Consider the following 11,723-nt stretch of genomic DNA (forward strand, 5'->3'; position numbering starts at 1 on the left):
GCCACCCAGGCGCCCCTCTCACGTTGGATTTTTTTTTTGACCTCCAAGGAGGCTAAGACTGGGTCTTGGCTGGGGGGTATTCACAGCACCTAAGGTCGTAGTGCCCGGCACAGAGCTGGCTCTCAAAATTATTTACTGACTGCAATAAAATAATGACAGTAGTCCAAGAAAGTGGGGGGTGGGGTGGGCCTGCGGAGGCTTTTAAGGGCTAAGAAGGCAAAGAAACAAAGAGGGGGGGGCAAATGTATCTCTGACCCCCACTGGACACGACTCTTTCTGACCCTGTCCGGTTACCCAGGCCTCGGGACGCCCAGTGCCTTCCCGGCCCAGCACGGCAGAGCCCCCCTCCCACCCCTCCCCCGTGCACCCCTCCGCAGCCCCCCTGCACCGCTCACCGCCAGCCTCCCAGCCCCGCCCCTTTCTGCCCAGAGCTGGGTCCTGCTTTGGGGGCGGCTCTGTGAGCACCCTGCCTGGGTGACCTGGACGGATGGAGGAGGATTGGCTGACCCGGGCCTGGCGGGGTGGGGCAGGGCGTGCCCCTGGAGGTGCCGCCAGGATTTTAGGTCTCACCGACGGCGGTAGACATCCAGACTCGGGCTGGCACCATGGCCGAGTACGGGGTGAGAGTGTCCACGGGGGAGGCCATCGGGGCTGGCACGTGGAACAGAATAGCTGTCAGCATCGTGGGGACCCTGGGGGAGACCCCCCCACTGCCCCTGGACCATTTCGGCAAGGAGTTCAGCAAGGGCGCAGTGAGTGCCTGGCGGGGCAGGGGTGAAGGCGGAGCGGGGAGCCGGGACGGCCTGCCTGCGGGTTGCTAAATCTCTCCCCTCCAGGTGGAGGACTTCCGGGTGGCGTCGCCCCAGGACGTGGGCCGGGTGCTGCTGCTGCGATTGCACAAGGGCCCCCTGCTGCTGCCCAGCCCGGTGGGGCCGCTGGCCCGGGACGCCTGGTTCTGCAACTGGCTCCAGCTCACGCCGCCGCAGGGCGCCCCCCTCCGCTTCCCCTGCTACCAGTGGATGGAGGGCTCCGGGATCCTGACGCTGCGCGAGGGGGCGGGTGGGCAGGGCGGCGCTGGGGAGGGCGAGGCGGGCGGGGAGGAGCCAGCGTGAGGTGGTCGGGAAGGGCGGGAAAGGCGAGGGGAGCGGACGGGGAAGCTGGTGTGGCCACTGGGGAGGTTGAGGGGGTAGCAGCCCGGTGTGGGGGCAGGTGACCTGATCGAGGGTGGCTGGAGTGGAGGCCAGAGCAGCTGGGGCCAGAGGGGGGCGGGTCTCTGCCCTCCTCACCCCTTCCTGTGCCCTCACAGGCAAGGTCTCCTGGGCAGACGATCACCCCGTCCTCCAGCAGCAACGCAGAGAAGAGCTGCAGGCCAGGCAGGACTCCTACCAGTGAGGAAGGGGCTCCTGCGGGGTGGGAGTGGGGCAAGGGCGCGGAGGGCGGGCATCGCTCAAGGGATGCAGGGCAGCCTGGCCAAGTCCCTGCCAGTCCTCTCCGTTGACATCAGCATCCTGTGGGAGCTTGTTCGAAACGCAAATCCCCTGGCACCTTCAGACACTGAATCAGATACTGGGGGTGGGGACGGCAATGCTGTTTTAACAAGCCTTCCAGAGGACTCTGGTGCCCAGCGAAGTCTGAAAACCACTGCTGGAAATGCCTCACCCTTGCTGGTGCCTTCCTTGCCCTGGGGCTTTTTCTTACACCCTCCTTCCTCGAAATCTGGGCAGAACCAGAAATACACCACCCCAAAGCCCAGGAAACTCACCTCGCGGGGTAGGTGAACCGAGGTCCCTGTCTCTGCTCTGGGCTCAGCCGGGAGAGCTGGGGTCCCAGAAGCCGCCCCGGCGGTGGGACGGCCGTACAGGTTGCAAGGGACCTGGGGCTACGGGTGAGGATCCCCGAGGCAGAAGGCCAGGGACTGTGCTCAAGGGGCGGGTTTTCAAAAGGTGGTGGTCTGGCCAACTCAGCCCCCGCTGGGGGCTGCTGTGTGCAGTCTGGGCCTGCCGGCTTTTGAGCAGGTCTCTGGAGAAACGACACACGCAGGCTCATTTGGTTCCTGTCAGTGGAGTGGCTTTCTTCCCTTGTGCCAAAACAAAGACCCAGGGGTTCCGAGACCTAGGGCTAGTCTGGGCCCCACTGAGGGGAGCTGTGACCCCTTAGGCATCACTTAAGCTTTACGATCTTTATTTTCTTCTGCCAAAGAAGTGAAGAATACCAATCTGATGTGTGTTATTAGCAAGAATAAATGAGAAAATGGTTAAGAACACACCTAGTCGGGACACCTGGGTGGCTCAGTCAGTTGACTGTCAGACTCTTGATTTCGGCTCAGTCACCATCTTGCGGTTCTTTGTGAGTTCAAGCCCTGAATCGGGCTCCGAGCTGACCTTGCAGTGCCTGCTTGGGATTCTGTCTCTCTCTCTCTCTCTCTCTCTCTCTCTCTCTCTGCCCATCCTCCTTGTGTGCTTTCTCTCCCTCCCTCTCTCTCAAGTGCCAAGCCTTGCACAAACGTGTGCCATTACTCTTGTCCCTCAGCCACCTGTGCTGCAATTGTCTAGACCCTCAGTATCGAAAGCGTGGCCTCAGGTGACCGTCAGCATGACCTGGGAACTTGTGAGAAACGCGGCCTCTCGGGCCCACCCACTGCACACCTGCTAAATCAGAATCTGCGTTTCACCAAGATCTCTGGGTGAGGGCGTCCGTACATTACAGCCAGAGGAGCAGGGTTCAGCCACCACCTGGTAACAGGGTGCTTTAACGACAGCTTGCTCTTTGAAGTTGCAAGTTCAGAGCCAAAGGCAATGATTGATTGAGAGGAGGAAAGACAGGCCGGGGGTCGTCAGCTCTGCCGGGATGTGATCTTAACCATTTCGCCCAAAGGGCTTCAGGCCGTGTTGTGCTAGCTCGACTTGACCTGCCGTGGGCCAGGGCAGAGTGAGTTTCTGGGCTCCCCCAAGCTCTGGGAGCCAGAGTGTCTCTCCGTGGGATGCCTTCTTGAACTCCTTCTTCACGACGGCCTCCCTCTGTGAGACGCGTCTCTGTAAGTCAGAGATTCTGTGGGCACAAGCACGAGGCCAGGCTAGCAAGCAGACAGGAAGAAACGGCCTGTGTCAAGAGGGCGCCAAATGTGGATGTGTAGTCAGATCTCATAGGCCAGAAGCCAAGGTCATTCCCTCCCTGTCTCCAGCGGTCTAGATGCTTTACTCTTCTGTCTCTCTGCAGAACAGCTTTCTGTGGGTCCCAGTCCACACAGCGGAAAATGGCCCCAAGTAAGAGTCCCCATGTGTACATGCGCTAGTCCAGATACCCAGGGAGAGACACAGCCTCTCTGGGGGTTGTTAAAAAACAACATTCAACCGAGTACGTTTTTATTCGGCGATGCACGAATCAGGCGGCATCCCACCCAGCAGATAGAAGGGAGCTCTGAGGAGCCCTGCAAAATGGAAGGCTTACTTCATAGGCAGATGCGGGGCAGAAAAAGGAAGTTTCTAGCAAAGAGCAGATTGGTTCAGGCAAGGTCACCTTCCTTTGGGGAAAGGTGGGAATCTATCAGGCAGATTACCTTACGGATGCTAACCAGGTAATTCCAGATTGACTGGTTCAAGGTCACATACCTGGGAGAGGCTGAAATTGCAAATAGAGTAGGTGTTGAGTCTTGGTTTGTCGACGAGGGCTTAGCATGAGTGACTCCATTTTGAACCTGATGCCTCTCTCTCTCTCTCTCCCTTTAATGTTTATTCATTTTTGAGAGACAGAGAGAGACAGACCATGAACGGGGGAGGGTCAGAGAGTGGGAGACCCAGAATCCGAAGCAGGCTCCGGGCTCCGAGCTGTCAGCACAGAGCCTGACGCGGGGCTCGAACTCACAGACCGCGAGATCATGACCTGAGCCGAAGTCGGATGCTCAACCGACTGAGCCGCCCAGGAGCACCCCGATGTCTCTCTTTTAACAGCCCCCATCCCTACTTCCCCCGGAAGGACTTTGCTTGGCCTACCTCTGGTTAAGTGCCCAGCCCTGCACCGGTCAGCTGTGGGCCAGGGGAGAAGTCTCACTGAGGGAACACAGTGGCTCCCCCGAAGCCTTGTGGCTGTCAGGCAAGGGCAGAGCGAGGAACACCCTTGCTTGTAGAAGGGCGCTGGCTCTGCCCAGGGCCTCCGAGGGCCTACCTCTCCCTTTGCCCTAGTCAGCGGGTTCCCCGAGGCTTCTCGCTGACCACCTTCTTGCTCCTCCCTCCAGATGGAAGACTTACCGCCCAGGCTGGCCTCGCTGCCTGGACGAGAAGACCGTGAAAGACCTAGATCTCAACATCAAATACTCTGTAACCAAGAATGTCCACTTCTACCTGAAAGCTGGCTCTGGGTAAGAAGGCCCACCCTCTCCCGACCCTGGGCCTCAGATGCCCTAGGACCCCTGCCTTCTGTCCTCCCCCACCACCAAGGATGCGGGTCACACAGCCCTACCCGGGGCATAGCCTCTGCCCGCCACCCGTCCTCCCGGGACAATGCCTCCCTCCGTCAGGGGTAGTGGCTACTTCGGGCCCCGGAGGCTGCTTCAAGATTCCAGAAAGGATAAGGCCAGCTGCCAGGGGAGGGTCTCCCGGGGCCCCTTGCCCCCCGCCCACCCTTGACATCCTCTGACAGGTTTACAGAGATGACACTCAAGGGCCTGCTGTACCGCAAGGGGCTCTGGAAAAGTCTGCACGAGATGAAAAGGATGTTCAACTTCCATAAGTCCCCGGCCGCTGGTGAGGGACGTGGGCTGGGGCTCCTGACTTCTTCCCTGAGACATCCGCTCTCGTAGCCGTCCGGAGCCTCAGAAAACTGAGCGCCGAGTCACCGTGTGACCCTGGGCAGGGGCCCTGTCCCTCGCTAGACCTTACCTTCTCCACAGATACAAAGGAGAGTGTAGACGGGGGCGTCCCTAACCTTCTAATGCCTCTCAGTCCAGCCGTGTTTGTTGGGCAAGTACCCATCAGACACTGAGTTAGGGGCTGCGGACACTCTCTTTGTCCCCGCAAGGCTCCCATTTGAGCCGGCGAGTGGACATGAGGCTCAAAATCGAAATAATGAGCTTTACTTGTGAAACCAGTTCGTTGGCTCCAGCGAGAGTACATCGAAGGAGGACCTGCCTCGTCTAGGGGGTGTCCTGTAAAGCTCTCCCAAGGAGGGGACTTTTATGCCGAGGCCTCCAAGCTGAGGGGGTGTCAATGGAACCAAGAATGGTGTTTGAGGGGGGCGCCTGGGGGGCTCAGTCGGTTGAGCGTCCGACTTCAGCTCAGGTCCTGATCTCATGGCGTGTGGGTTCAAGCCCCACATCGGGCTCTCTGCTGTCAGCTCAGAACCCGCTTGGGGTTCTCTCTCTCTCTCTCCCGCTCTGCCCCTCCCCTGCGTGCACTCTCTCTCCCGAATAAATAAACATGTAAAAAAGAAATAAAAAAGAAATGGTCATCACAGGATGGTGACCTCTGCGAGGCAGTGACAGCAGAGGTGGAGTGGACCAGGTGGGGCCAGACCTACCCGGGAGGGAGCGGGAGCAGCAGAGAGAGCCCCCCCCCCCGCCCCCCGGCTCTGCCACAGCAGCCAGCTGGATGGGGGTGCTGTTCCCCAGATGTCAGGTGACAGGAGGGGCTGGGCCAGAGCAGGAGCCCGCGGTGGGTCCCAGATGTGCTGCGTTTAAGGCTGCTGAGTCCCGGCCTTGGGCTATCGGGTAGATGGTGGGACAGGTGCCCTGGGGACTGGGATTCGCTGCTTGGCCAACAGCAGTGGCTGAAGCCGAGGGCTGAGAGGTCGCCCCGAAGAAGGTATAGAGAAGCAAAGGGACCCGCGGATGGCCCCGGAACAGCTCTGCCCGGAAGGTGACCTTGACCTAGTCCCCTCTTCCCCACCCCCACAGAGTACGTGTATGAGCACTGGCAGGAGGACGCCTTCTTCGCCTCCCAGTTCCTAAACGGCCTCAACCCTGTCCTGATCCGCCGCTGCCGCTCCCTCCCAGAGAACTTCCCCGTCACCGATGACATGGTGGCCCCCGTGTTGGGCCCCGGGGCCAGTCTGCAGGCTGAGCTGGAGGTGAGGGGCCCGCGTCCGGGCTCTGCACACCGCCCCCTGCTGGAGGCTCAGCGTTCCTAAGGGCTGCGTGCCTGGAGCGCCCTCTCCGGGCACACTCCTCTCCCCTCCCCCGTCCTCTCCCCGCGCCGCCACCCCTGCATCCTTCAGAAAGCCAGCCGGCAGCCCCTGCTCCCCTTCTGTCTCCCGCAGAGGGGCTCCCTGTTCCTGGTGGATCACGCCATCCTCTCTGGCGTCCGCACCAACGTCATCAACGGGAAGCCTCAGTTCTCCGCAGCCCCGATGACGCTGTTGTACCAGACGCCCGGGGGAGGGCCTTTGCTGCCTCTCGCCATCCAGGTGGGCAGGGGGGCAGGGGGAGGGAGGGGGCTGGACAGGGCGGTCGGCAGGCACCCCGTGGCCTCCTCTGCCCACACCGGCTTCTCCTACAGCTCAGCCAGACCCCTGGACCCACCAGCCCCATCTTCCTGCCCAGCGACAACAAGTGGGACTGGCTGCTGGCCAAGACGTGGGTGCGAAACTCGGAGTTCTCTGTGCACGAGGCCCTCACGCACCTGCTGCAAGCACACCTGCTCTCTGAGGTTTTCACCATGGCCACGCTGCGCCAGCTGCCCCACTGCCACCCGCTCTTCAAGGTCGGTGGCCCGGACCGTGCCCTAGGCCTGCAGGTCCCCGTCCCTCGGGGCTCTCCTCCGCCTGTCCCCGTGTGGCTCTGTCCTTCCAGGCTGGGGGTGCAGCGCCCAGCCCCTGCGAGCCTGCTTTCCCACCCCCGGAGCCTGGGGGAGGGGGAGGGGGACAGGGGTGAGGGAGGAAACTGCACGTGAGAGCCAGCTGTACCCCAGAGAGGGCCCCTTCTTAGAGGAGAGCAGCTCACAGCCAGCTGCCATCCAGAAGCCCAGTTTTAGGAGAGACCTGGGGCTGGCAGATGCCAAAGTGTGAACTTGGCCTTGAGAGACCCACGGGTTTTCTGCAGATGGCGGCAGGGGTGAGGGAGCCCTGGGAGGGGAACCCGTGTCTCGAAGGTGGGCTCTGTAGGTCCCCTGGGCTCTGCTAAGCCTTCAGGTGGCCCAGATTGCTTTCCCCCAGGGACCCGAGGCCTTCTCTGAAGGCCACGAGTATTCCCCATGGCTTTTTGGATTCTCTGATTCTTGCTTAGTCTCCTCGGTCCCAGATACAGGCCCTTCTCTATCCGCTTCAGTCCACGCTGACTCTTTCCGATCTGCAGCTCCCAGGGCCCGGTGCCCTGCGAGATGGTTCCAGTTTGCGCCACACGCCCTGGTTTCCATGGCGCGCTGCCAGCCCAGGGACTAGGAAATCACAGAATGCCAGAGCTGGGGGGCTTGTAATGTTCATCCAGGTCAGAGAGAGCAAGGTGCCAGGCCCAGATCACAGCACAAGATGCCAGTGGAGCCCAGCCCCTGGTCCTAGGTCTGGAGCCCTGATCCCTGTCCCAGGCCGCCCCTCTGGTCCCCATCGGCTCTTTCCAGGGGGAGGTCTGAGGCCAGAGGGAGCCAGGCCTCCCCCACCTCTCTCTTCTCCCACCCCTCCAGCTGTTGATCCCACACACTCGCTACACCCTTCACATCAACACTCTTGCCCGCGAGCTGCTCATCGCCCCGGGCCAGGTGGTGGAAAGGGTAAGAACTTCCTTAGGGAGGGTACAGGGGAGATGCCTGCCCTTTGGAGAAGCTGAGGCCCCGGGGTGGGGGAAGTGGGGGGGGGGGCCGTCTCTCCCACCGGTGCTACCGCTATGCTTCTGGGTCCAGGGCTCTGGCACCCACAAGTCCTGTCTCCCAGTCCACAGGCATCGGCCTCGGAGGCTTCTCTGAGCTGATACAGAGGTGCATGGAACAGCTGAGCTATACCGCCCTGTGCCTGCCCGAGGATATCCGGGCCCGAGGAGTGGAAGACATCCCGGGCTACTACTACCGGGATGATGGGCTGCAGATCTGGGGTGCGGTGGAGAGGTGAGGGGGCCAGAGAGCTGGGGGTCGGGGGAGGGCCCAGGGAGGCTCCCGACAAGGAGCAGGGCCGGACGTCAATGACACTGAATAGCGGTTGCTCCCCAGAGAGGGTCAAGGTCAAAAGTGGGGCCTGAACCCAGTGCACCTTGCAGCTTTGTCTCCGAAATAGTCAGCATCTACTACCCGAGTGACGCATCCGTGCGTGACGACAGTGAGCTCCAGGCCTGGGTGCGGGAGATCTTCTCTGAGGGCTTCCTGGGCCGAGAGGACTCAGGTACGGAGACCACGGCCCTCGGGCCCCACCCTCAGGTGCCTGCGGTGTGGCCCTGAGGACCCCGGTAGCGTCACGTCCGCCGCGTCTTCCCGCAGGGGTGCCCTCCTCGCTGGACACCCGGGAATCCCTGGTGCACTATGCCACCATGGTGATCTTCAACTGCTCTGCCAAGCACTATGCTGTTAGCGCAGGGCAGGTGAGATGGGGCAGTGCCAGGGTGGGGGGATGGAGGGGGCCAGGCTCCGGGGACCCACGTTGCCTTCTCTGCCTGCAGTTTGACTCTTCCATCTGGATGCCCAACCTACCTCCCACCATGCAGCTGCCCCCGCCCACCTCCAAAGGCCAGACAGAGCCAGAGGGGTTCATAGCTACCCTCCCAGCGGTCAATGCCACGTGTGATATCATCGTCACCCTCTGGTTGCTGAGCAAGGAGCCTGGAGACCGAGTGAGTGTGGGGCCGGGGGGGCCGGGCCAGGTCCGCTCGGGGGGATGCGAGCGGATATTGTTCCCCTCCCCACCGCCCCGGCCCAGACCCCACACTGCCGTCAAGGAGCGGGGTCCCTTCGCCGCACGGAACCTTCCCAGGGGGGCACACGAGCATGGGACATCTCATGAGGAGGGGCAAATGATCGAACGAGTTGATCCAGAGTCACCCTGAGCTGCAAGGTGACCATGCTGGGGTGGGAGGTCGCGGCACCCCCTTTAAAACTCCGACGTGAGCTTTTAGCCCGGTCCCCAAGAGCTACCCGCGGCGGTCCTCAACTGTTTGGAGGGAGGGGCAGAGGTGAGGCTCTGTGGGAGGCTTCTTCCAGGTCCCCAGGGTGGAAGGCCAAGGCGGGTCACAGCTGCTAAGCAGCCCCTACATCTGACCTTGCCGTTGCCTCCCAGCGGCCCCTGGGCACCTACCCGGAGGAGCACTTCATCGAGGAGGCCCCCCGGCGGAGCATCGCCGCCTTCCAGAGCCGCCTGGCCCAGATCTCGAAGGATATCCAGAAACGGAACAAGGAGCTGGCCCTGCCCTACACCTACCTGGACCCTCCGCTCATCGAGAACAGCGTCTCCATCTAAATCCCCTGAAGAACAGGGCCCCGTGTGACATCCCTGTGACCCCATTGATCTAACCGCCCCCCCCCAGATACCCAGGCCCCCCGTATGCCTCTCCTGGGGCGACCAAACCACGTGTAACTCACCCCACACCCAAGAAAACAACAGAAACAAAACAGAGAAACAGCCCCTCCTCCTCCCTCCTCCCCCCAGAGAACAGGACCTCATGGGACTCACCACCATGCCTTTTGAAGACTCCAAACCTCAAAATGCCCACAGCCCCCTGAAAGGGTTTTAGGACTTTGTTTTGCTTTGCATTTTTGCATTATATTATTATATCGTGGGGCGGGGGGGGGGGGATATAATCCTGTCCCTGACCCCACCCACCACAGCTGAGCGGACCTAATGGTCACCTGACACAGGGCAGCCTCCTATAGCCTGTCCAGCAGCAGAAGGACAGGCAGGTCGAGAAACTGCCCGAGAGGTTGATAGTGACCTCTGGCCGCAGCTTTAAAATGAACAACCCACTAAAAAGGGGCCCCCGGAAACAGGGCAGACAAGTGTCTGGGGACGGGCAGGCTGTGCCCGCGTACCCTTTCTTAAAACCCTGCTTCCAGGTCGGGCGAAAAGCTTGCCTCTTCCAAAGCAGGGTTCCACTTCCAGAGAATCACGTTGCCTTCTAGATTCAATCCTCGGTGACGGGCTTCTGGCGTTCCCCGGGCATTCTGTCATCTGCGTTTCTCTTTTCTTGCTCCAAATCAATGAGCCTTCCAAATCGATGTGTCCCTTTGAACCGACCGAATGATTCCCATCTCTGTCTCCTGTTGGAGGTTATTAGTGCTTTGGTATTTCGGGTTCACTTGTTTTTAGAAATCCGCATGGACAAAATGCAACATATATTCAAATCATTGCCTAAGCGCAGCTGTTGAGACAGAGCGGTGCTTCAGAAAGTGCCAGCACGCGGCTCCTGAACTGTTCGCCCTCTATTGGGATTGTGTAACACAAATGAGTCAGGGGCATATGGCTGTTAAGCTTTTTGGCTTCAAGCAACAGAAAACAATTCCTGATGATCAATTAAAGAAAAAAAAGTCTATGGAAAAGAAACTGAGTGTCTCGAGGCGTTAAAAACAATTAAATACGGTCCTCAGGAAGGACTGCAAACCCAGGACGCTCTGGGCACAGGAACCAACGGAATGGCCAAGCTCCTACCATTTTCTGCCCTTGAATTATTGGCCTCGATATTCCAATTCCATGAGGAAGGGCATGTCTGACTGAACTTGAGTGGCAGAAACGAATAGTTGCTGTGGCAGAAAGAGTTTGGGTTCATTAAATATCTCAGGTTGGGGCGATATGACCCATTCTGGCCAATGGACTGTGGAGGAAGCAACGTATTTCACGTCCTAGATGAGGCTGTTAAACACTGGTGTGCCTCCCCCGTCCTTCTCTCGCCCTTGAGGCTACCTGGGAGGCATGTTCCAGAAGACATGAGCCCCATCCTGCCCTTTATCACTAGACTGTGAGCTCACGAGGACCGGGTTCACAAGTGCCCACCACAGTGTCTGGCATACCGCAGGTGCTCAGTAAGTAGGTGTTGAACGGAAGAGTTAATACACAAGTGAGTCCTAACACCCTTCTGTGCCGCTTTTCATTTACCTGTGTGTCTCCCCAACTAGACCGTGAGTTTCTTGAAGGCAGGAGCTGGGTCTCATTCAGTTTATATGCCTGGTGCCCAGTGCTGTACTGACACATGAGAGATATCCAACAAACATTTGCTTGATGGTGGATAAAAGGAAGAATGATGGGATGGATGGATGGATGGATGGGTGGATGGACGGATGGATGGATGGACGGACGGATGGACGGGTGGACGGATGGACGGATGGACGGATGGACAGACGGGTGGACGGATGGACGGATGGACGGATGGATGGATGGATGGACGGATGGATGGACGGGTGGATGGATGGACGGACGGATGGATGGACGGACGGATGGATGGACGGACGGATGGATGGACGGGTGGACGGATGGATGGACGGACGGACGGATGGATGGATGGACGGATGGATGGACGGGTGGATGGACGGGTGGATGGACGGATGGATGGACGGATGGATGGACGGGTGGATGGGTGGACGGACGGATGGACGGGTGGATGGGTGGACGGGTGGACGGATGGATGGGTGGACGGATGGACGGATGGACGGATGGGTGGATGGATGGATGGACGGATGGATGGATGGACAGACGGATGGATGGGTGGATGGATGGATGGATGGATGGACGGATGGATGGATGGACGGATGGATGGATGGGTGGATGGATGGATGGGTGGATGGACAGACGGACGGATGGATGGATGGACGGATGGATGGATGGACGGA

The 11,723-nt window shown here is 59.9% G+C and overlaps 1 protein-coding gene across 3 annotated transcripts; it reads left to right on the top strand.

Moving 5' to 3' along the window:
• Positions 1 to 605: 605 nt before the first annotated feature.
• On the top strand, positions 606 to 9,553 carry ALOX15B (arachidonate 15-lipoxygenase type B). Of its 3 annotated transcripts, XM_042967225.1 has the most exons (14): positions 606 to 752; positions 837 to 1,059; positions 1,307 to 1,388; positions 4,232 to 4,354; positions 4,636 to 4,739; positions 5,888 to 6,060; positions 6,250 to 6,396; positions 6,489 to 6,692; positions 7,608 to 7,694; positions 7,855 to 8,024; positions 8,174 to 8,295; positions 8,391 to 8,491; positions 8,570 to 8,740; positions 9,184 to 9,553. In XM_042967225.1, exons 1-14 carry the CDS (start codon positions 606 to 608, stop codon positions 9,361 to 9,363), a joined length of 2,034 nt encoding a protein of 677 aa, XP_042823159.1. In that variant the 3' UTR covers positions 9,364 to 9,553. The 3 variants fall into 3 exon arrangements, with proteins under 3 accessions (XP_042823159.1, XP_042823160.1, XP_042823161.1); XM_042967226.1 differs by lacking the exon at positions 7,608 to 7,694; XM_042967227.1 differs by lacking the exons at positions 7,608 to 7,694; positions 8,174 to 8,295 and having other exon boundaries at positions 7,855 to 8,011.
• The last annotated feature ends 2,170 nt before the right edge of the window (positions 9,554 to 11,723 follow it).

The sequence above is a fragment of the Panthera tigris genome, chromosome E1 (assembly GCF_018350195.1).
Source record: "Panthera tigris isolate Pti1 chromosome E1, P.tigris_Pti1_mat1.1, whole genome shotgun sequence".
Lineage (NCBI taxonomy): Eukaryota > Metazoa > Chordata > Mammalia > Carnivora > Felidae > Panthera > Panthera tigris.